This window comes from Mirounga leonina, unplaced genomic scaffold (genome assembly GCF_011800145.1).
Source record: "Mirounga leonina isolate KUSES-001 unplaced genomic scaffold, KU_Mleo_1.0 Mir_101609, whole genome shotgun sequence".
Lineage (NCBI taxonomy): Eukaryota > Metazoa > Chordata > Mammalia > Carnivora > Phocidae > Mirounga > Mirounga leonina.
In genome coordinates this window covers 10,746,227-10,769,338 of record NW_023270164.1, presented here as the reverse complement: position 1 = coordinate 10,769,338, position 23,112 = coordinate 10,746,227, and the positions used below count along the sequence as shown (strand labels likewise).

At 46.9% G+C, this 23,112-nt stretch overlaps 1 protein-coding gene across 8 annotated transcripts in view; it reads left to right on the top strand.

Annotated features, from left to right (window-relative positions):
• Positions 1 to 407: 407 nt before the first annotated feature.
• ZNF674 (zinc finger protein 674) overlaps positions 408 to 23,112 on the top strand; it is a 29,792-nt gene continuing 7,087 nt past the window's right edge. Inside the window, exons 1-5 of one of the 8 annotated variants that reach the window (XM_035003609.1) lie at positions 408 to 631; positions 1,412 to 1,515; positions 3,299 to 3,343; positions 7,185 to 7,311; positions 7,622 to 7,717. In XM_035003609.1, the coding sequence (XP_034859500.1) occupies positions 3,329 to 3,343; positions 7,185 to 7,311; positions 7,622 to 7,717 (238 nt within the window). In that variant the 5' untranslated portion in view covers positions 408 to 631; positions 1,412 to 1,515; positions 3,299 to 3,328. Of the gene's footprint in view, positions 675 to 695; positions 844 to 1,016; positions 1,516 to 3,298; positions 3,344 to 6,356; positions 6,663 to 7,184; positions 7,312 to 7,621; positions 7,718 to 23,112 lie in introns of those variants that run through there. The other 7 variants (XM_035003601.1, XM_035003587.1, XM_035003594.1 and 4 more) reach the window with 7 other exon arrangements.

Sequence of the window (23,112 nt, the reverse complement as noted above, 5' to 3'; positions counted from 1 at the left end):
TGAGGCATCGGCCTTTCCTCGTCTGTGGGTGTGACCGGCCCTCCGGCCCGGCTACTAGACCCTCCTCGGGGCCACTTGCCCCGCCTGGGCCGGACCGCCGCTCTCTGACCCCTGGGCCTGGGAAGGGCACGGGTCCCAGGGAACGGCCCCGCCCCCAAGATGGCCGCGCCCATGTGCCGCTGAGGACCGCAGCAGGCGCCGCTACCGTTCCTTATTGCGACGAGCTGAAGGGAGCGGAGAGCGCGGCTTTGCGGGACGGAGGGTGCGCAGCAGAACGGCGCGGGAGAGAGCGCCTCGGCCTCGGAGGCGGCGGAACCGGAGCCGCTGAGACCCTCCGCGCGCGCCTAGCCGCCCGGAGACGCCATTTCCGTCCCGCCCCGCCCTCACCCCCACCCCCACCCCCCAGCGCGCCGCCGTGATGTGCGACTCGTCGCGGGAAATATTCGCACGCTCTGGTCACTGCTTCGCGCCTCGGCCGAACCCCGGCCGAATCACTGTCCGCGACACGCGCCATCTTGCCCATTGACAGTGGGGACCGCCCCCCCAACCCAGTGGCTCGTGCGCGTGCGCCTCGCTCCGACCTCGGGCTGCGCGGCGACGGGAGCGGAAGTGGTCCGCTGACCCGGGGGCGGTGCGAGGTCCCACCGGTGGTTGTTCTCCGCCCCGACTGTCGGGTTGTGGGAGGCGAGGGCCGGGAGGCGGAGCGGACACGGGCTGCAGGGGAGGCCGGGGGTGGTGGGTTCGCGCCTCTGCGGGCTCGCGGCACTGGGCGGCCGGCTGAGTGTGGGCAGCGGGATGCGGGCGACGGCAAGTGAGACGATCAGTGAGTTTGCTGAGTGCCTAGTAAGTGCGAGGCGCCCCTGGGGTTCCCGGGCATCTTCCCGATGGCCTGTGAGCAGGTGCTACGATGATCTTCATTTTATTGCGAGGAAGCAAGAACAGAAAGGCTCGGACAGCTGTCCAAAGTCACACAGCTAGTCAACCCCGGGGGATCCTTCCGTCTTCCCCCCCCCCCCCGCCTAGCACTTAGCCTTTCTAACTAACGTTCCCGAAATTGATCAAGTTTGTGCTTGCTGTCGGCCTTCCCTGCTCGAACACAGCTCCACAAGGTCGGGGACCTCGGATTGTTTTGTACCCTGATGTATCCGCAGCCCGTAGGACAGGCACATAGCGGGCCCTCAGCATTTTCACTGAATGAATAAAAGCGACAGAGCAGGCAATCCGTTCGATTCCGGAGCGGGCAGTGCTCAGCTCCTTGTCTGCTGATAGCTGGGGTCCTACTAAACGTTACTCTTCAAACTCAGAGGAGGCCTTGTGCTTCCTTCCATAAATTAAAACATTTGAGTTTTCCTCAACTTCACTCCGTCACAGGGGCTGCTAATGACATCTCCTGTGTGGTCCTTCTTTCCAGGAGCAGGGTGCGTCACTGAGACCACTGCTCACCAACTGCAGATTCCAGCTCGCCCGCTCCTGGGCTTCCTAGTCTACAGAAGAGCCAGTGTGCAGCCTCAGAAGGTGAGTCCCCCTGGGTCAGAGGCACAGACATGGTGCTGCAGGGATGGTCTGGCTGAGATGGGTTTGTCTCTGAATCCTTTGGTCCTGCATCCTTAGGAACTAGAGAGCTCTTATGAGGGGCCTGGGAGGAGGAGCCTCAGCCCGGGGCAGAGGATGCAGGGTCCCAGGTCAGATCCAGAACCCAGTGCAGGGGGTGCAGACTCCCGGGACAGACCCGGACCCCGGGGCAGGGGGTGGAGGCTTAGAGGACGGCAGGTCCAAGAAGGGCTGGACCCGCAGCAGCCTCTGTCCCTCCTCCAGCTGCGAGACCCCATGCCCACTGTGTGACCGTGGGCAGTTGGACCGCATCGGAGGAGAGAGATGAAATGTGCAGGTGGATGGAGGGATGCTGCCATGAGGCAGTGGCCTGCCGCAGTCCTGCAGGGGCAGGATCAGGGTGAGGAGGATCACTGCCAGCCTGGAAGGACTCTGTCCTGTCCTGCCACGCCTGTGTGCACGGCATATGCCCGCCTCTTTTCCATCGGCTGTTTCTGGAGTTGCGTCAGCCCTAGAGCGTGAACATGCCACCCACCTCTGCACAAATGTTGAATCTCCCCCTAGTCTGAGCAAAGTGCAGAGCACTTTTGTTTTCTTTTTGCCTCGGTAAAATTTGCAAGTAGCCTGCAGGTACGCTGTCTTCTGGTTCTGCTGCCTCATTTCGGTGCTACTGTGACGGGGCCTGAGAGCAGGAGACGTTAAGCTGCATGGAGCTGAGCGCTGGTGTCCGAGAGGCTGCCGCCGGGGTGGCTGGGGCAGGAGCTACTCTGTAGAAGCTCCTGGCGGAGACTTTGCTTAGAAAACTGCCAAGCAGGGGCGCCTGGGTGGCTCGTCGGTTAAGCGTCTGCCTTCGGCCCAGGTCATGGTCCCAGGGTCCTGGGATCGAGCCCCGCGTCGGGCTCCCTGCTCGGTGGGAGGCCTGCTTCTCCCTCTTCCTCCCTACCTGCAGCTCCCCCTGCTTGTGCATGTGTTCTCTCTCTCTCTCTGTCAAATAGATAAATAAAATCTTTAAAAAAAAAAAAAAGAAAGAAAACTGCCAAGCGGGGAAGAGCAGGCAATTGAATGGACATCCTGGGAAAGGAGGAAGTCACGAGCCGGGACCGGGGGGAGGCGGGCAGTGAGGGACAGTGTGTGCAGGGTGACAAGGTCAGTGGCTTCCAGCTCCTCGTGGAATGACCAGTGCTGGGCTCTTCACTCCCTTCCCGCTCCCTGCTCCTTCCCCAGCCCTGGTTTGTCTCCGTGCTGCAAGCCACAGCCAGAGGTCCCCGTCCTCCAGACTCTGCTATCTGTCGGTCACCTCTGGGGCTCCGTGTAATCAGTTTTCATTTCCATTTTATGAGTGATAATGTTCACATTCAAAAATGCAAGTAAAGAAAAGCAGCAAACTGAATCAGCAGTCAGAGAAAAGCAGTGTCAACATTTTAGTAAACGCTCTGGTACACTGCTGATCCTCAGTGTGTACGTACAGGTGAACAAATGAGCTTGCGCTGCCCTTGTGTTTTTGTGATCTGCTTTTAAATATGTTGAGAAATGCAACAAGACTCATTTGGGGCAACTTGGAGGCCCGCAGACACAGGTCCTGTGCAAAGCCCACACGAGCCTATCCACGTTGCAGGGACCGGGCTGGAGCTCCCAGGCTCGTTGCATATCATTCTCCCCAGGTGCAAGGGGGATGGTCATCAGGCTGGTGGGGACGGTCTCATGGCTGAACGCACTGATCTCGACCCCCCTCATTCTGTCTTCCTAGATCCCCGCCCTTTGTCCGGGGCAGAAGAGGATGGCCGCGGCCCGGGTGAGTTCCTGATTTCCCCCCTCCCTTGTTTCCAGGGAACTTGAGGCAGCTTTGGGGCACCTATATCGTAACCTTGACAATCGGTCGCTCCCTTCTGCCTGGCTGTTTTCCATTCAAGCTGTAATCCACCTCCGGGTCCTCCGATCCTTCCACTCGCCACAAAAACCCAAAATAGAAAACAACAAAAGAGAGAAGGAAAGTGACTGTTCTCATCTACTTCTTCCTCTGGGAAACGCACCTCCTCTTTGTTCTTCTGCTTCTCAGGGAAGCTCGTTGAAGCCCGTAGACTCGCTTTTTCTGTGTCTTTGCTTCCACCTCACTGTTTGCTTTTTCGTTATATGCAAATAATGAAAGTAAATCCATGCTTGATGTTCTGTGCACTGAAGAACAGTCCCAACATCCCTGTTTCTTCGGCCCCCAGTGCCACGTTTCTCCTCCGAGTGCCCCCTGGTAACAGTGCGGGGATGGTGTGGGGTGGCTGCGTTTCTGTGAGCTTCCTGAGCTGACCACAGGTCCGTAGGCTGTGGTGGGTGAGTGTGCACGGATGCCGAGCCAGCCCCGCTCCCGTCTTGTTTTTCCCGCCTGGTTCTACTCTGCGTGGTGTTGCTCCTCAGTGCAGAAAGAAGACTTCCGTTTCCATGCGGTGCTCTGGATGTTTCATTCAACTGTGGCTCTCTTTGTGCATAGTCAGCATTTGGATCTTCTTTTTCTGTTCTGTACGGTGCCTCTCGGACGACTCTTTATGTGTGTGTTCAATAGTGCGGGTATTTAAGGAGGATTCACCTAGAAGTTGGATTTTGGGGTCAAAGGTATTCATACTTGAATTGGCTGTCCCAAATCCTAGACTAATTATGACTCTCCCCAAATGTTAAAGACCAGATAATTTCTGTGTTCAGCTTTTCCAGGCTGTTGAAAGTTGAAAAGGAAACCAGTTGGTTTTATGGAGCCACTTATCTTTAAATTTGATAAAGATATTACAGCAAGTAAGTTATACACCTGATTCACTTGAGACTATGGATGTCAAGATTCTAAACACATAGTCTGAACAGTGTTGATATGTTGAGTCGAGCACTGTGAAAAATGATGTGTACGTATGGTAAAAAATTCAAAACAAAAGCTTGTTTAACAAAAGGTGAAAAGTCATTCTCCCCGTCACCCCATGCCCCATGTCCTTCCTTGTTTCATACGTTCTTGGCGAGATCACGTATGCACGTGTCTTCGCACCTAAGAATGCCATTCACTTTCGAACTCTTCCTTCTTCACATATTCCAGCACATTCTGGACTTCCCCACGACCATTCCGTTTCACTGTGTGTTTGAACCACCCCGGGTTTTTCCACCTGGGCACGCTTGACATTTGGGGCCAGGCAGTGCTGTGTTGTGGAGGGCGGCTGTGTGCCCTGGACGCGATCTAACCGTCCCTGCCCCGGGCTCCCCTGATGCCAGTGTCCCCACCTCCTCCCCCTCGTGGTGACAGTGAAGAGTTTCTCCAGACATTGCCACCCGTTCCCCGAAGGGCTAAATCACCCCCAGGTGGTACCCCATTTACAAAAATGGCTCTGTGATATTCCACTGGCTGGAAATACCGTCCTGTATATTTGCCTTCTGCCAGGGCTGAGCATTGAGAATAGTCTTGTCTTTTGATATCATAAACGATGCAGCGACACTCAGCCGTGTACGGTTCCGTTTGTTCCTTGTGAGCTTGTCTCATCTGCAAGATAGCTGTCTGGAGGTGAGGATTCTAGGTCGGGGGCTCTGCGCATCGTGAATTTTGACAGCTGAGGGCCTCCGAGCCAGGTGTTCCCCTGCGCTCCCCAGTGTGGTCTTGGTCTCCAGCACCTGAGCTGTCACTTGGGAGGGGTGACAGGAGGGGTGTCTGCTCTGAGAGTCCCACCTTCCTGTCACTGTTCCTGCTGCCCAAGGAGTGTCCCGGCTCGTCTCCCATCTGTAGCGCTGAGTAACCGGCTGTCCGGTGAGGCCTGTTGGGGCCCTGTGGGTGCCACGTGTCTCCCGGACTGAAGACCGGCCAGTGGGGGGTGGGGGGTCAGGAGGAGATGCAGGTGTCAACGGGGGGGGGGGTCCTGCTCTCTCTCTGAGAGGAATGTGGGCACGCAGAAAAGTGAGCATTTGTTTGGTGCCGACAAGACCAAACACAGACCCTTCCTTCCTTACCTCCGTCTGCTGACCAGGTCAGACTCCCACCCTCCTGCTTCCTGTTCCCTCTCATGGTGGATTAGGCACGATTAGCAGTCGGGTGACTGTGCAGCCGCCTTCTGGAGGGAAACAGCCCAGTCCTTGCCTACTGTGTCTTCCCTGCCTGCTTTTCTCCAGCGTGTCTCCTCTGCCCTCACACAGAACACTTTATCTCTGACCCTTCTGGTCACCAGATGTGGAGAAGGTTCCCGCACACCACACAACTCGCTGCCGCACCAGATGGGTGTCCTACACGTGACTCAGCTTTGACACTGGCTCCCTGGAGATAGCATCGGATCCCACAGGTTAAGGGTTCAGTCCCACCACACGGCCACCCCCGGGCCCCCCGTCAGATGCCAGCCCCGAGTTGCAGGCTTTTGACCAGCGGGCTAGAGGTCAGAGGTCCAGTGACGCCCTCCTTGGATTCGATTATTTGCTAGAGCGTCTCCTAGGACTCGGGGACACGCTGACTTAACATTTACCAGTTTGTTAAAGAATATGATGAAGGATGCACACGAAGAGCCGGATAAACTGATACGTAGGGCAAGGCCTGGGAGGGCCCTGAGCGCAAGAGCTTCTGTCCGTGTGGACTTGGCAAGCATCATCCTCCCGGAATATGGATGTGTTCACGCGCCGGGAAGCTCCCCGAAACCCATGCTCTGGGGATTTTATGGCGGCTTCGTAACGCAACTCCGATCAGTGGTTAACTCCATTTCCAGCCCCTCTTCCATTGCTGGAGAAGGGTGGGTGGGTCTGAAAATCCAGAGCTTGCAGTCACAGCTTGGCCTTTCTGGTCTCCAGCCCCATCCGCTCACCTCGAGTCACCTCGTTAGAACACGAGATGCTCCTCGTATTCTTCTCACGTGGGGATTTGTGAGGGTTTTAGGAGCTCTGCAACAGGGACCTGGAGCCAAGAGCAGTACTTATCTCCTATTACCTCACAGTCCTGACCGAGGAGCTGTGTTCAGAACTGTTGTCATAGCTCTATGTCCCCTGCGAAGCCTTCTCTGCCCGCCCCGAGCAGAACTGACTCCTTTGTAGGCTCCGTTCCCTATTCTGCCTCTGCCATTGCCCTGGGAGGACAGGCAGCCCGCCCTCCTGCCCCCCTCCCTTTCCTGTGTGCCTTGGTAAGTGCGGCGTTTCTCCCTCTACGAGGGGAAGCGCCCTCAGTTCAGAGAGGGTGTGTTTGTTTTTATCATTCCTTATATCCTCTGGACTTAGCAGCTTGATCTGTGTTCAGTCAGGGAGCTAAAAGATTGCATTTCCAGAGGAAGCTCTCTTTACCGCCTCTTCTGTTCTCTATAACGTTTAAAATAATTTAGGGGCATGAACATTGCATCCACTACACGGTCTCAAATTGTGCGGCGAACAGCAGGGAACAGTTGTGTCGAGAAAGGCGGGGCAGTGTCGTGTTGAAAGACGTGGGTGTGGCGAGCAGAACGCGTGCATTTTCATCCCTCTGTCCTCGCTGTGTGACCCTGGGCAAGTGACTTCCCACTGTGCAAAGCCAGTCTGTCCTCCTGCGTCCGGGGTGTCCCGGGGCGGGCGCCAGATTGAATCTCTGCTGCGTGTGGAAGTCTGAGGATGGGGCACAGGGTCCCGATCCCCGAGCCCAGCACTGCGGGCTCATGAGGAATGTGCCATTGCAGGAATCCTTGACCTTCAGGGATGTGTTTGTGGACTTCACCCTGGAGGAGTGGCAGCAGCTGGACTCCGCTCAGAAGAACCTCTACAGGGATGTCACGCTGGAGAACTACAGCCACCTGGTGTCCGTGGGTGAGGGACGGCTGCGCAGCGTGACTGGGACACGCGCCCTCGTGTCACCTCAGCTGCTGCCCGCTCCGGGGCCTCCGGAGCCCGGAATGAGCTGGGGCCTCAGGCTCACCGCTGGGAAGTCAGAGCCCGTGTGCACCCCGCCCCGGATGTCTGTGCTCTCGCCCTCTCGGTGACTGGTCTGCACTGAGGGGCACAGAGCCGTCCTCGGGGCCCGCACCGAGGCCGGACCGTGTCGGTTGGCAGGGAGAGGCCCTGGTTCTGGAACACGTCTGGCATTACTAACGAAGTCTGTGTCGTTTCCCCTCCTCAGGATACCTCGTTGCCAGCCCGGATGAGGTCTTGAGATCGGGACGAGGAGAAGAGGCCAGGAGGGCAGAGGGAGGGCCGTCGGCGTGGAACTATCCAGGTGAGCCCGCACGCGGCCCGTTGGGCCAGGGCAGGGGACCAGGAGGTCAGCGAGAGCTGGGCGTCAGGGGCAGGCCTAGGGGCTCTTGTCAGAGTCCCTAGACTCGGGGACCTGACTTGGCTTCGATGAAACCAGCCGCCGTGGTGGGCACATGACACACCCCCCCCCGCCACCCTTCCGCAGCCCCCTTGTTCTGCTTGGGGTTCAGGTCCCAAGTCCACGTCCCGGTATCCTGGGTGGCCTTCCGCCTTTCCTGCTCCCCCTCCTTTCTGGAAGCTTTGAGGCTGTTTCTCCTCCCGTGGGCATTTGCCTTTTCCTCAGAAGAGATGTGCTGTAGGTGTGACGCGCCCTCTTTATCTGTCGTCCTGTGGGCCCTTTACATCTAACGCTGGGAGTCCTCTTCAGCCTCGGGGAAGTCATCCCGCCTGGCTTGCTGGAGCTGGTGGGGACCAGAAGCTTTGCTGGTGGCCTCCAGCTCGGCCGGGCCGGGCAGCCTTCGTGCTCTCTCCGTGCTTCTGTCGTGCTCAACCGCGTCAGCCTTCATGGGTCCCAGTCCTCGCTTCTCAGTCCCCCCATCTCTTCCAGATGTGACCCAACTCCGCCTGTTGTCAGCTTCCTGCTCTTACCACTGCCTGCCTCCCACTCACCTGTTTTGTCCTCCGTGTCATCTCTGTCTTTCCCCAGAACACAGGGGACCCGGAGAGGACATCCCTCGCGGGCGGCCTGCTTCAGTGAGCGCTGCCTCCGTCCTGGGCACAGCGGCTCTTTGCCTCCTCCGTGGGTTTGGTTGGTTTGGCTCTGGGCCCCTTGTGGGGATCCACACACTCTTCAGACGCCGGTCTTCCTCTTCTTCTGGCGCGCTCCCAGCGGCCACCCCGACGGCTTCCCCACAGCCCGCCTCTGCTGGGCTGTGCACCCTCTCTCTGTCGGGGCCTCCTGGGCTGGCCTGCACCTGCCTCCCCCACGGCTCTTCGGGGGTACGGTGTCCTCTTTGTGCTCCGTCAACCCCATACCTGCTGCCGTGTCCAGATCCATCAGCATTTCTGCTCTGCTCGTGGCCTGCTTTTTCCTGCTCTGGGGTTTCCAGGAATTGAACTGGCGGAGTCTCGTTCTCAGTTCAGTGGTGCCCTGGAAGGAGGAAGCGCAAGCTCAGAGGCGCAGCCCCCTCCCTGAGTCCAGTAACCTTTCGTGAACACCTGTTCTGTTGGAAGGAACCGGACCCACGTTGGGTGTGCGTGCAGGGCAGTCCGGGATCCAGGTCATGTCAGCACATTCCCAGCCACACCTCCACGTTCTGCCTCTTCTCGGGGTTTCTCTTTATAATTCTGCGGATGGGTACCTCCTGGGTCCCGGGAATCCCTTCATACCTGCATTTCTGGAGATTTCTCTTTTATCTCCCCTCTATGAAAACTCAGGATTTATCTCACTTCCACCTTGGCCTTCTCCTCAGCTCTGCACAATGCTTGTTAAGTTATTATTTGTAGTTTTCCTGATGGTTACATTTGTAAGTGTGAATAATAGAGCTCAGCTTCTATGTCTGCATTCCATTTGGTAACTCCTTCTAAACCTAGCTAGGTGTCTGTGGCTTATTCTCTGCCTAGAACACAGAACCCCAGAGAGAATGCCTGCATCTTATTCTTACTGTCCCGGTGTGGGGCTGGTGGAACCTTCCCTAAACAATCTTTCCTTTTGGAGGAGGGCAGAGGAAGGAGATTCGGTGCTCATCCACAGCCAGGGGTCACTGGCTCCGGCTTTGGAGCTCACAGCCCAGACTGGATTTCTGGCTTCTTGGCTCACTAGCTGTCCCTCTGCACCCTCGCCTCAGAGCCTCTTTGCCTGCTTGTAGAGTGGGGCTGATGCTAGAACTTACGGGGTTGTCAGAGTTTAATGAGTGGATGAATGTAAAGCACCAGAACTGGTGCCTCGACCCCCGGGAGCTTTCGGTAGTGGGCATCACTCTTTTTATTGTTGTTTTTAATAAAACATGTCTTACTACAGTCTTTGTTAACCCAAAGCATTCACATAGTGACCTGTGGACCCCGCAGGATCCTCACTGTTAGGCCCCACCTGATGGAAATCGTTCCAGAAAGCCCCGGGTGGTCCTGGTTCTGTGCACTGTGAGGGACACTGCAGATAGCCCGACGCCCATGGCCAGGTAGGATCCACCGTTTTAAATATCCCCTGCGAAGAGTTCAGAGGCTCGGGAGACACGGCCAGGCCTCACCGAGGAGCATGGGGTCGGGCGGAGGAGACGACAGGAGCAGGTGGACAGCTTTTTCTCTTCCGCCATTCCTCCAGACTTCAAGCTGCTTCGGGACTGCATATTCCCCTGGGCCTATAGGAAATTTCTGGCAGGTCCCAGCAATTCTCTGGTTGTTCTGATGGGGCTCCTGGGTGACTCCGTCAGTTGGGTGTCTGACTCTTGATATTGGCTCAGGTCGTGAGCTCAGTGTCCAGGGCTCCAGCCCTGCATCGGGCTCTCCGCTCAGTGGGGAGTCTGCTTGTCTCCCTCTCCCTCTGCCCCTCCCCCTGCTCACTCTCTGTCTCTCTCTCTCAAATAAATAAATAGATCTTTTAAAAAAATTCGCTGGTTCTTCTGAGAGAAGTCTTCTAGGAATGGTTAGTCTCAAGAGTGGCCTCACTCGAGTAATCCGAATTGTCCAATCCCATGGAGTAGGGTGAAGTCTGAAGTTCATCAAAAGGTTGTTAAGCTTTTCACGGAAAGGTCTTTGCCTTTGTGAATTTTCCCTGTCTCTTGTTTTCCGTTTTGTTCACTTCTCCTTTTACCTTTATTTCCTTTTTCCTACTTACTTTGGGTTTACTTTGCTGTTCTTTAGCCTTTCTCCCCAACATTTTATTATAAAAATTTCACACCGAACAAGTGAAAGAATTATAGTTTGAACACCCACAGAATTCCCCCTGGAGTCTACAATGAACATTTTGCTGTATTTGCTTTTTCTTCTGTCTGTACTGATTCCTCTGTCCTTCCATCAGTCCTCTTTCTTTTTGTGGTGAGTTTCATAGTAAGTTTCAGAGATCGGTACCCTTCACCCCTAAATACTGCCAAAGGCATATCATTAACTAGAGGTCACAACTTTTTAATATTGTTTATTCTTAATGCTTAATAGGTATTTTAATAAAAAGAAATTAATAAGTAGCACCATATGGCATTTGGTTGTATATAATATTTTAATATAATTCACATTTTCATGTATTTTCATTATACGTTTATGCAGATGTGACTGTTCTTTTTTTAAGTGAGGTTTATTGAGGCATAATATATATACCCTGAACTTCACCTTTGTTAGGTGTATGATTCTATAGATTTAACAAAGATTTAGTGATGTAACCACCAACAGCATCAACATATTGGACTTCTTCATTCCCCTAAAGCATCCCTTTGTGCCCCTTTGTAATTAAAATTCTCACTTACATATCTGGGATTTGGATTTGGATTCTTCTCATTTCTATTCTTCTAGTTTTATTCCTTCTAGAATATAAGTGCATTTCATAGTAAATAACTTTATGTGTCTTGCTTCTTTCACTTACCTTAACACTTTTTAGGTTCATCCATGTTTGATATATGTCAGCATTTTGTTCCTTTTTGAAGGTAAATAATGCTATATTTGTTTATTCACTAAGCAGTTTACACACATTTGAATTTTTTGAATTTTTGGTTATTATGAAAGAAGCTGGTATGAACATTCATGTCCAGGTGTTTGTATGCACACTTATTTATCTTCTTAGGTAAATATCTGGATTGGGATTGCTTGGTCATAATGGTGAATGTATGTTTAACTTCCCAAGACAACATCACACTGTTTCCCAGCACGGCTGTACCATTTTTGTTGACCATCAACAACATGAGAGTTCTAGGTGTTTTGCATCCTTGCTAGCACTTGGTATTATGAGTATCGTTAGTCTTTCTTTCTAGTCCTTGTGTTGGAGCATCTCATTTTGATTTTAATTTGCACTTCTCCAATAACTAATGTTTAGCGTCTTTTCCTGTGCTCACTAGACTCTCTACTTCTTGGGTGAACTGTTTGTGGTAACTTTTTGCCATTTTTGTTGCTGTCAAATGGTTAAGAGTTCTTTATATATTCTGGATGCAAGTCCTTTAGCAGCTATGTGTTTTCCATGTATTTACTCCCAGGCTGTGGCTTGTGTTTATCTTAATAGGATCTTTCAAAAAAAAAAAAAGACATTCTTTATTTTGATAATGCCTAGTTTATCAAGCTTTTCTTTTATGATCCATGCCTTTTGTGCCCTATTAAACAATTCTCTTTCTAATCCTAATCCATGGTAACAAAGAGTTTCTCATATGATTTCATTCAGAAGATTTACAATTTTTGGCTCTTATATTTAAGCCAATGGACATAATGAGAGAAGTATTTTTTACCTGGTGTGAGGTAAGGATCAATGTTCTTTCTTTTGCCTATGCATATTCAATTATTCCAGCAGCTTTTCTGAAAATACTATATTTCCTCTATCAGTTTACCTTGGCTCCCTTGTTGAAAACAGTTGAACACATATGTGTTGATCTATGTGCCTGTTCACATCAGGTGCTATGAATCTTCCAGCTTTGTTCTTCCTTTTCATAATGTCTTGGCTATTCTAGGTCCTTGATAGTTTCATGTAAGTTTTAGAATCAGCTTGTCAGTTTCTACATAATAGCCTGTGGGGATTTTGTTTGGGATTGCATTCAATCTGTGGATCATTGAAATACCAATATTGAGTCTTCCAATTCATGAACGTGATGTATCTATATATTTAGGTCTTTTAAAATCTATCTCAGTAAGATTGTAGTTTTGAATGCACAGGTCTTGCATAGGAAGTGCAATTGCAATTTACTCTATTTTCAGTATATTTACTTTTTGTCAATATCTCTGTATTTTTTTAGTTTAATAGTTGCTCTAGGGATTAAGATACACAGTTAATCTTTTAAATTGTACTTGGGCATATATTTTATTTTGCTTTTTTGTTTTCATAACTTTTAATTTTGATATAGTTTCAAATTTACAGAAAATTTCAAAATCAATACCAGAAACTCCTATAGACTCTGCCCAGATTCACCAGTTGGTTGTATCTTGCCCTGTTTGCTTTGTCGCGTTATGTATCTATGTCTGTCTATTATCTATAGGCATGTATTTATATTTAAATGCACTTTTCTGACCCATTTAAGACTGGAGGTGCAATGCCCCTTCACCCATAACACATCACTGTATATTTTCTAAAAACCAGGATTCCCTTTTATAACCCACTGCGGTTATCACAATTGGGAACTTCCACATCAATACACACTGTCCGTGTATTCAAATGTCACCAGCTGCTCAAGTGATGTCCCAGTGGGCGGCCTTGGTAACCAAGCCGGTTGCCAAGGCAACAGATTCTTGCAGCCTTGTCAGCGGGCAGCAGCTCAGAAGGAGCTTGGCTGTGCCTCCTGGGGAGCAGCCTGGGGGAGGAGGGCCCAGAGGGGGCGGGAGGGCAGCCCCCACTAGGCTTGGAGATGGTCCTTGCCCCAGGGTCAGAGTTAATGGAGCCTTGGGGACCACACAGAGTGAAGTTCCTCCTGGCTACTTAGACTTATGTTTTAACATTTCAAACAATACGTAGAAGCTTTAATATAGGTCCCTTTACCTTATCTCCTTTATATTACAGTTTTCAAATGCATTATATGTACATACATTTTAATCCCCCCCTCCGACATTGTTACCATTTTTGCTTTCAACTACCATACATATCTTAAATAATTCAAAAGGAGAAAAATGATGTTATACTTACCCAGATATTTTACCATTTCTGCTGCTCTTTATTTATTCCCGAAGTTCTGTGCTTCCCTCTGATATTATTTCCCTTCACTCTGAAGATCCTGTGTCATTTCTCTTAGAACAAATCTACCAGTGACAATATCTCTTCGTATTCCTGTGTGAATTTTTAAATTTCATCTTCATTCTTGAAGGATATTTTTGCTGGATACAGAATTCTGTTGACATTTCTTCACCTTTAGTATTTTTAAGATGTTCCATTATCAGTGCGCCTGGGTGGCCCAGTCAGTTAAGCATTCGACTCTTGATTTTGGCTCATGTCATGATCTTGGGGTTGTGAGATCAGGCCCTGCATGGGGCTCCATGCCCAGCTTAAGATTCTCCCTCTCCCTCTGCTGCTTCCTGCCCTCCCTCTCTTAAAAAAAAATTCTGAAAAAAAAAGATGTTCCATTATCTTCTGGCCTCCATTATTTCTGATGACAACTTCACAGACATTTGGATCATTGTTTCCTCATACGCAGTGTGCTTTTGTTCAAAGTTTTTGGTTTTTTTTTTTTTTCCCCTCAACTTTGCTTTCCAGCAATTTGATTGTAGTGTTTCTGGGGCTTTCTTTGAGTTTATATTTTTTCTGGTGTGCTGAGCTTCTTTTTTTTTAAGATTTTATTTATTTGTTTGAGAGAGAGAGCAGGGGGAGGAGCAGAGGGAGAGGGACAAGCAGACTTTGCACTGAGCGCAGAGCCCAACGCGGAATTGGATCCCATAACCCTGATATCATGACCTGAGCTGAAACCAAGAGTCAAGACACCCAACCAACTGAGCCACCTGAGCCACCTAGGCTGTGCTGAGCTTCTTGAATCTATAAATTTATATCTTTCTCCAAATTTGGTACCTTAAAAATTTTTTTTTTAATTTTTTAAGTATTTTTTCAAAGATTCTATTTGAGAGAGAGTAGAAAGAACATGAGCAGGGTGGGGGTAGAGAGAGGGAGAAGCAGACTCCCTGCTCAGCAGGGAGCCTGACACAGGGCTCAATTCCAGGACCCTGAGATCATGACCTGAGCTGAAGGCAGATGCTTTACTGACTGAGCCACCCAGGCGCCCCCAAATTGGAAAATTTTGGGCCATTACTTCTTTCGATCTTTTTTTTTTTTTCTGCACCAGTCTGTTCCTTTGAGGACTCTAGTGACATGAATGTTGGATCTTTTGATATTGTCCTACAGGTATCTGATACCATTTTTCCTTTCTTGTTTTTCCCAGTCTTTTTTCTCTCTGTTCTGCAGTTTGACAGGTTGGATCATCTTTGTCACTTTAACTCCAAGTTCATTGACTCTTGCCTCTGTCATTGCCATTCTGCTAAGTCCATCCCATGAGTTGGTTTTCTAATTTCAGATAATTGTGTTTTTTAGTTCTAAATTTTAATTTCTTTTTTACAGTTCTATAATCTTGAGAATTTCTATTTATTCATTTATTTCAAGTGTATTTACCTTTATCTCATAGAGCTTAGTTATAATAGTTGCTTAAATGTCTTTGATAATTCTAGTACCTGCGTGATCTCAGGATTGGCATCGGTTGATTGTCTTTTCCCTTAAGAATTGGTCAGATTCAGGGGTGCCTGGGTGGCTCAGTCATTAAGTGTCTACCTTCGGCTCAGGTCATGATCCCAGGGTCCTGGGATTGAGCCCTGCATCAGGTTCCCTGCTAGGCAGGAAGCCTGCTTCTCCCGCTCCCACTCCCCTTGCTTGTGTTCCCTCTCTCACTGTCTCTCTCTCTGTCAAATAAATAAATAAAATCTTTAATTTTATTTTATTATGTTAGTCACCACACATTACATCATTAGTTTCTGATGTAGTGTTCCATGATTCATTGTTTGTGTATAACACCCAGTGCTCCATGCAATACATGCCCTCCTTAATACCCATCACCAGACTAACACATTCCTCCCTCCAAAACCCTCAGTTTGTTTCTCAGAGTCTGTAGTCTCTCATGGTTTATCTCCCCCTCTGATTTCCCCCCGCCTTCATTTTTCCCTTCCTACTATCTTCTTTATTTTTTTTATTAACATGTAATGTATTATTTGTTTCAGGGGTACAGGTCTGTGATTCATCAGTCTTACACAGTTCACAGCGCTCACCATAGCACATACCCTCCCCAGTGACCATCACCCAGCCACCCCATCCCTCCCACCCCCCTCCACTCCAGCAACCCTCAGTTTGTTTCCAAAGATTAAGAGTTTCTTATGGTTTTTCTCCCTCTCTGGTTTCATCTTGTTTCATTTTTTCCTCTCTTCCCCTATGCTCCTGTCTTGTTTCTTAAATTCCTCATATCAGTGAGATCATATGATATTTGTCTTTCTCTGATTGACTTATTTCGCTTAGCATAATACCCTCTAGTTCCATCCACGTTGTTGCAAATGGCAAGATTTCAGGGTTTTTTGATGGCTGTGTAATATTCCATTGTATATATATACACCACATCTTCTTTATCCATTCATCTGTTGATGGACATCTAGGTTCTTTCCATAGTTTGGCTATTGTGGACATTGCTGCTATAAACACAGGGGTGCACGTACCCCTTTGGATCACTACATTTGTATCTTTGGGGTAAATACCCAGTAGTGCAATTGCTGGGTCATAGGGTAGCTCTATTTTCAACTATAAATAAAATCTTAAAAAAAAAAAAAAAAAAGAATTGGTCAGATTTTGCTGGTTGGTTGTTATATTGAATAATTTTGAAGATTTTATTTATTTGAGAGAGAGAGAATGAGAGACAGAGCATGAGAGGGAGGAGGGTCAGAGGGAGAAGCAGACTCCCTGCTGAGCAGGGAGCCCGATGCAGGACTTGATCCTGGGACTCCAGGATCATGACCTGAGCCGAAGGCAATCACTTAACCAATTGAGCCACCCAGGTGCCCTATATTGAATAATTTTGGATTCTATCCTGAATAATGGAGATTGTTGTGTTGTTTTTAATCTTTGTTTATCACATAATACACCTGGTTAGATTCAGGCCACCAGTTTTGTCTCACCTTCTATGGGTGTTAATTCTATTCAGTTCAGTTTTCAAAGCCTTTGCCATTTTTCTTTGCATCTTTCCTGTGTATGCACCATTCAGGGGTTAGTTTGAGACTTGAGTGGTGATTTAAGTCTTTGTGCAATTATCAAAGATTTGCTTTCCTACTTCAGGTCTCTCTCAAGCATTTGTTATTCCGGTGTTACTCAGACTTGACCTGTGGTTTAAATCTTAGTTTAGTTCAGTTCTTAAAGCTTTGGTGTGAGGCTTTCCTTACCCCTGCATGCATAGTCCTTGGATGAGCTCAGAACTTGTGGAGGTTCATAGGCCATGGGAACAGAGTCTTGCAAAAATATGAGGGGGGACAAAAAGGAAACCCACTGTATGAGCTGCTTCTCTACCTTTTGACTCCCCCTCAGAGTGCCTGCTTTTGTTTTTCAGAATCCTCAAGTAATTGCTTTACCTATTTTGTCCAGAGTTTTTCGTTCCAAGAGCAGAATCAGTAGGAGAGAGAGGCTACGGTAGATCTCCTCCATTGTGGCCAGTAATGGAAACCTTGATTTTATTCATTCTTGCTTTTGTCTTTGTTATTTCTGTCCTTCTGCTAGTTTGAATTGAATATTTTCTCTTTTCCTTGTTTCATAAGGTAGAAGCTTAGGTCATTGCTTTAACAGCTTCCTTTTCTAATGTAAGCACTGGGAAAGCTTTGACTGTCTCTGAGTACTGATTTAGCTATTTTCACCCCTTTATTGTGGTATAATTAACTTATAAGAAATTGCATGTCTTTATAGTGCACAATCTGGTCAGTTTTGACATGCACACCCATGAATCCACCACCACAATCAAGATAATGAAGTCATAGAATGAACTGGGAAGGATTTCCTCCCTTTTCAGTTCTTTGGAAGAATTTGTATAGAAGTTGGTATTATTTCTTCCTTAAATGTTCGATAGAATTCCCCCGTGAAGTCATCTGGGCCTAGAGTTTTCTTTGTAGAAAGATTTAAGCTACAGTTTCAATTTCTTCAGTAATATCTATTGAACCAGTATCTGGTTTATTCATATTATTTCATCTTTTTTTTTCTTTTGCATACAGTCTTTTTTTTTTTAATTTTATTATGTTATGTTAGTCACTATACAATACATCATTAGTTTTTGATGTGGTGATCCACGATCCATTGTTTTCGTATAACACCCAGTGCTCCATGCAGCATATTATTTCTTCTTCAATGAGCTTTGGTAATTTGTGTCTTTCAAGGAGTTTGTCTGTTTCACCTAAGTTGTCAAATTTCTTGGCATAAAGGTGTTCATAATATTCTTTTATTATCCTTTTAATTTCTGAGGGTCTGTGGTAGCCTCATTTCTAGTTTTAAAAGTCCAGTCACATGTAGTCGTGAAAACTATGAACTTTATTGAAAGGGAAATCTCTCCCCCAACGAATGCCTGCTTCACTGCTTCAGGCTGGGCAGTTTTAGTGGTTAAAGAAGCATGCTCAGCTTTTTCTTTCTTTACTCTCCTCACTAGCTCTTCTCCCTTTTCCTCGTCCCCCACTCGACAACTAGGCCATCTCTGGCTCCGTGGCTCCCTGGCTGAAGCAAGTGAGGAAGGAAGGAGATACAAAGGACAAAAATAGTTTGACCTGACTGATAAAGATGTAATTAGATATTGGTGCCCTCTGCACATGGCAGATTCCAAAGACCAATTCTTCTTCCTGCCCTTGGCACTTTAAGGTTTCCTTAGAGATGCCTCGGCTAGGGCCCTGATTGCAATTTTCTCCTTATAGGCAGTGTCTCTACTCCAAAAAGGCATTTAGCATATCTCCTCCCTGTTTAGCAAACCTCCAGCCCCATGGCACACCTCCAGTCTCTCTTTGCTGAGGTCACCTTGATGCTAGCAGGAAGCCCCCTGTCCAAAGTAACCTGCCTGTTCACATCTAGAAGGGCCATATCTGCCTTGTAGTGTGTGTGTGTGTGTGTGTGTGTGTGTGTGTGTGTGTCCCTGGCACCTTGATCTCTTCACCCCCTATGCAACCTCTTTGCTGCCACAGACTACCTCAGCCCACCCGGCACCTGTAGTTTTTCTAGGTGCAGATTAGGTGCCAAGTCCTCTGTGTCCCCCAAACTCTAGCAGACATATATCAAGCAAGTTGTCTCCTTGAAGTCCTTACTAGATTAGGGGTCAGATGAACATACTCCTCCCACGCCTGTTGTTGGAGAGAGAAGATACTACGGTTTTCCCACAGCTCTCCCAGAAGCAGTCTTCTTCCTCAGCTTATTCGACCTTAACCTCTTAGACTTTTAAGGTATATGTTAGTGCTGAGGGACATGGTGGTTTTATGAGGGACATAAATGGTTTTGACCTGCTCCTTTTAAGTCCTGCAAGGGTCTCTGGACTGGAGAAGCACTTGATAGGATTGTATTACTAGCCTTTGAAACAAAAAGTGCGCTTTTTTTTTCTTGTGATAAGAACTTTTAAGATTTACTCTCTTAGCAGCTTTCAAATATATAATACAGTATTATTATTAACTATAGTCAGCTTGCTTTACTTGGGTTTTAATATCGTGTTAAACCAATTCCCTAAGAGTATGGGTTGCAGCTGGGTGGGCAGATAGAGCTTCCTGAAATATCTGCAACTTGAGGTTTGGAACAGGAAGCATCGATCGATGTTAAAATGCAAAGCTCTGTAACATTATGCGGCCAAACTGATAGTACAGACAGGGTGTGATTTAGATCAGGGCCGCCTAGTAGAACTTTCTGCACTGATGGCAGTGTTTTTTTCTGTCTCTCTGTGAAATTGTAACATGGGCACACTCTTTCCATTTTACTAATCTGGTAAGTGTGAATTGGTGTCTTACTGTAATTTCCATTTCCCATTCTAGTAAAGGTATTTATCATTTCATATGGTATTGACTCTTTGGATTTCCTCCTCTGTGGCTTGCCTGTTCACGTCCTTCGTGTTTTTGATGGGGTGTTTGTCTTTTTTTTATTCATTTAAATGGCTTCTTCATATATTCTAGATTCCAATTTTGTGTGTAGTCAGTATCTTAGTTTGGGCTACTGAGGTGTTTTTCAAGTAAAAGTTTTGATTGTAATGTAATCACATTTATCAGTTTCTCGCTAGTTGGTGCTTTTTGTGTAAATTGAAGTAATTTTTTTCTGGTTGAGGTCATAAAGATGTTATCACATAATATTCTCCCAACACTTGAAAATTTTGCTTTTTTTTTTTTTTTTTCTTTTTTACTTTCTTACAATCTGCTTGGAATTTGTTTTTATGTAACTCGTGAGGAAGGAGCTCTTAGTTCACCTTTTTTCCCCACGTGGACACCCACTCATACCATGCCATGTCTGGAACTCTTTCCACGATGGTAGGTGACACCAGGTCAGTCAGAGGTCAAGTTGCCCAGATGCGTGGGTCTATGCCGAGGCTTTCTCTTTTGTTCCATTGGTCTGTTTGTCCCTCTGCCACTATCATTATTCAAATGAGTTAAAAAATATAAAGCCCTTAAAACCGCCTGACACTTAGTGAACAGCACGTAAATGTCAGCTGCTGCGCCATTCTTACCGTTGCTGATGTTGGTAATAGCTCGTCGGATGACTCCCCCTTATGTCCTTTGACTCCTTGGTCATTCATATAGGAATTTTAGGATTGGTTTCTCAAGGTCTATGGAAAACCCTGTTTGGGATCCCTAATGCAATTGCACTGTGTCTGGAGATGAGCTGGGAGTAGATTGGGGATGGGCATCTTGACACTATTGAGTTTTCCTGTCAGCGAACTCTTAACTCAGCTTCTCTTTTCTGCCATTCAGTAGTGTTTTGAATTTGTCTTCAGGAAGTGCTTGCATATCTTTTGTTAGATTTATTTCTAGATATCTCTTAGTTATTACAGCAATTGTGATTGAGATCTTTTTTTTCCTATTACATTTTCCAATTGGTAAATACTAGTGCATGAGAATGCTAGTGATGTTTATATATTCAACTTGTGAACAGAAACCTTTCTAGATGCTTTTCTTAATAGTTTTTAGATTCTCTTGAGTCTTCTGTGTAAACAGTTCTCTTCATAAAAACAATTTTGTCTTTTCCTTTCCAATTATACATTTTCCCATTGACTGATGAATGGATAAAGAAGAGGTGGTGTGTGTGTGTGTGTGTGTGTGTGTATGATGGAATATTAGCCATCAAATCTTGATGAAATCTTGCCGTTTGCAATGACATGGATGGAGCAAGAGGGTATTATGCTAAGTGAAACAAGTCAGTCAGAAAAAGACAAATACCATATGATTTCACTCGTATGTGGAACTTAAGAAACAAAACAGATGAACATAGGGGAAGGGAAAGAAAAGAGACAAAGGCAAACCTTAAGAGACTCTTAACTATAGAGAGCAAACAGAGTTGCTGGAGGGGAGGTGGGAAGGGGGACGGGCTAAATGGGTGATGGGCATTAAGGAGGGTACTGGTTGGGATGAGCACTGGGTGTTATATGTAAGTGATGAATCACTAAATTCTACTCCTGAAACCAATATTACACTACATGTTAACTATGATTTAAATTAGAACTTAAAAAAAAACCCCAATTGCACATTTTCTTTCTTTTTCCTATATTAGTCAGGGCCTGTAGTATAGTGTTTAATAGAGGTAGTGATAGTGAATTCCCTGTTTGTTTCTGATTTTAATGAAAATAATGGGGACGGTGATAGTAATATAATGATAGGGAGTATCTGAGTGTTTGCTATGTTCTGGATGCTTTGTACATACTTAATCCTCTGAACAACCCTATTAAGTAGGTTGGTTGGTATCCTCATTTTATAGATGAGAAAACTGAGGCACAGAGAGATGACAGAGCTCCTCCAACTCACCATAAATATATTTGCTGGGGTATGTTGAAAGCTCCCTTTCATCAAAAGCTTCTTTTATATTCCTAGTTTGCTAAGACTTTCTTAAAAATCGTAAGGGGCACCTGGACGGCTCAGTTGGTTGAGCATCCAACTCTTGATTTCAGCTCAGGTCATGATCTCAGGGTCATGGGATCAAGCCCCAAATCAGGCTCTGTGCTCAGTGCAGAGTCTGCTTGTCCCTCCCCCTCTGCTCCTCTCCTGCTCGTGCACTCGCTCGCTTGCTCTCTCTCTCTCTCAAATAAATAAAATCTTTTAAAAAATCAAGAATGGATGTTATATTTTCTCAAATGCTTATTTTCTGCATCTATTGAGAAGATGATTTTTTTCTCCTTAATCTGTTAATGTGGTGGATTATATTAATAGATATTAATATAATAGATAATTGAACTGTGGGGCGCCTGGGTGGCTCAGTCGTTAAGCGTCTGCCTTCAGCTCAGGTCATGATCCCAGGGTCCTGGGATCGAGCCCCACATCGGGCTCCCTGCTCCGCGGGAAGCCTGCTTCTCCCTCTCCCACTCCCCCTGCTTCTGTTCCCTCTCTCGCTGTGTGTCTCTCTCTCAAATAAATAAATAAATAATAAATAAATATTATACACACACACACACATATATATATAAAATTGAACTGTTCTTGCATTCCTGTGCTTAAACTCTACTTCATTGTGAAGCATTATTTTTTAATTCATTGAAGTCAGTCTACTCAAGTTTAAGAGTTTTGCATTAATGTTTAGAGATGAGTTAGATTTCCTGGCCTTGCGCCGGCCTCTTACTCTCGTAGACACGGTTATACTGGCTACATAAAACAGACCGGGTACTTGCCCTTCTTTTTCTAGTTTCTGAAACTGTATTGACTAAAGTATACCTGTTCTTGTGAGGTGGTATCAATCATCTACAAAAACATCTGGATAGGATGCCCTTTTTTAGGGCAAGACTTTTGATTACAGAGTGAAGTTTATAATTTTTAAAATAATTACTGATTTATTCATGTTTTGTACATCTTCTGTCAGTTCTGGTCATTTTTCTAGACAATTATGTTTCATTTGAGATTTCAAATTTACTGACTTAAGGCAGGATTCTCTTGATGAAAAGAAAAATAGGTTTGATTTTATCAAAGTAAATCTTGGCCAAGGTTTAAAGAATAAAATAAGTGTGGTAAAACTATAAAGAAAGTCAAAGGCATATAAACATAAAATTCAGGATAGTGATTATCTAAGAAGAAAGAAAATGAAATGGACACATCAACTTCAAAGGGAACAATAATTTGGGGGTTTTTTTTTTGTTTTTTAAGTAGGCTCCACACCCAACATGGGGCTTGAACTCATGACCCTGAGATCAAGAGTCGCATACTCTACCAATGGAGCCAGCCAGGCGCCCCATGATAATTTGTTTTTTTAACAAGTGGTGGATAGGCAGGTGTTTTTTGTATCACTGTTCTTTATAATTTACTGTGTCTTCAAATAATTATGTAAAATTTTCTGCTACGGAAGATTGCTCACCTCACTGCCCCTGCCACTCACACACATACTCACACACACAGACTTCTGGTTCCCCAATGTTCCCGATATGGTTATACCACAAATTTGGTTTCCGACAGTACTGTTGCTTACGACATTGACTGTGTAAACACTGGACACAGTTCATTTAGCTTTCCTGTATAACTTTTTGTTTCCTTTGGTTAATAATTGTTTTGTTTCTTTTATTTGCTTCTTTCTCTCTGTACTTACCACCAGTTCAA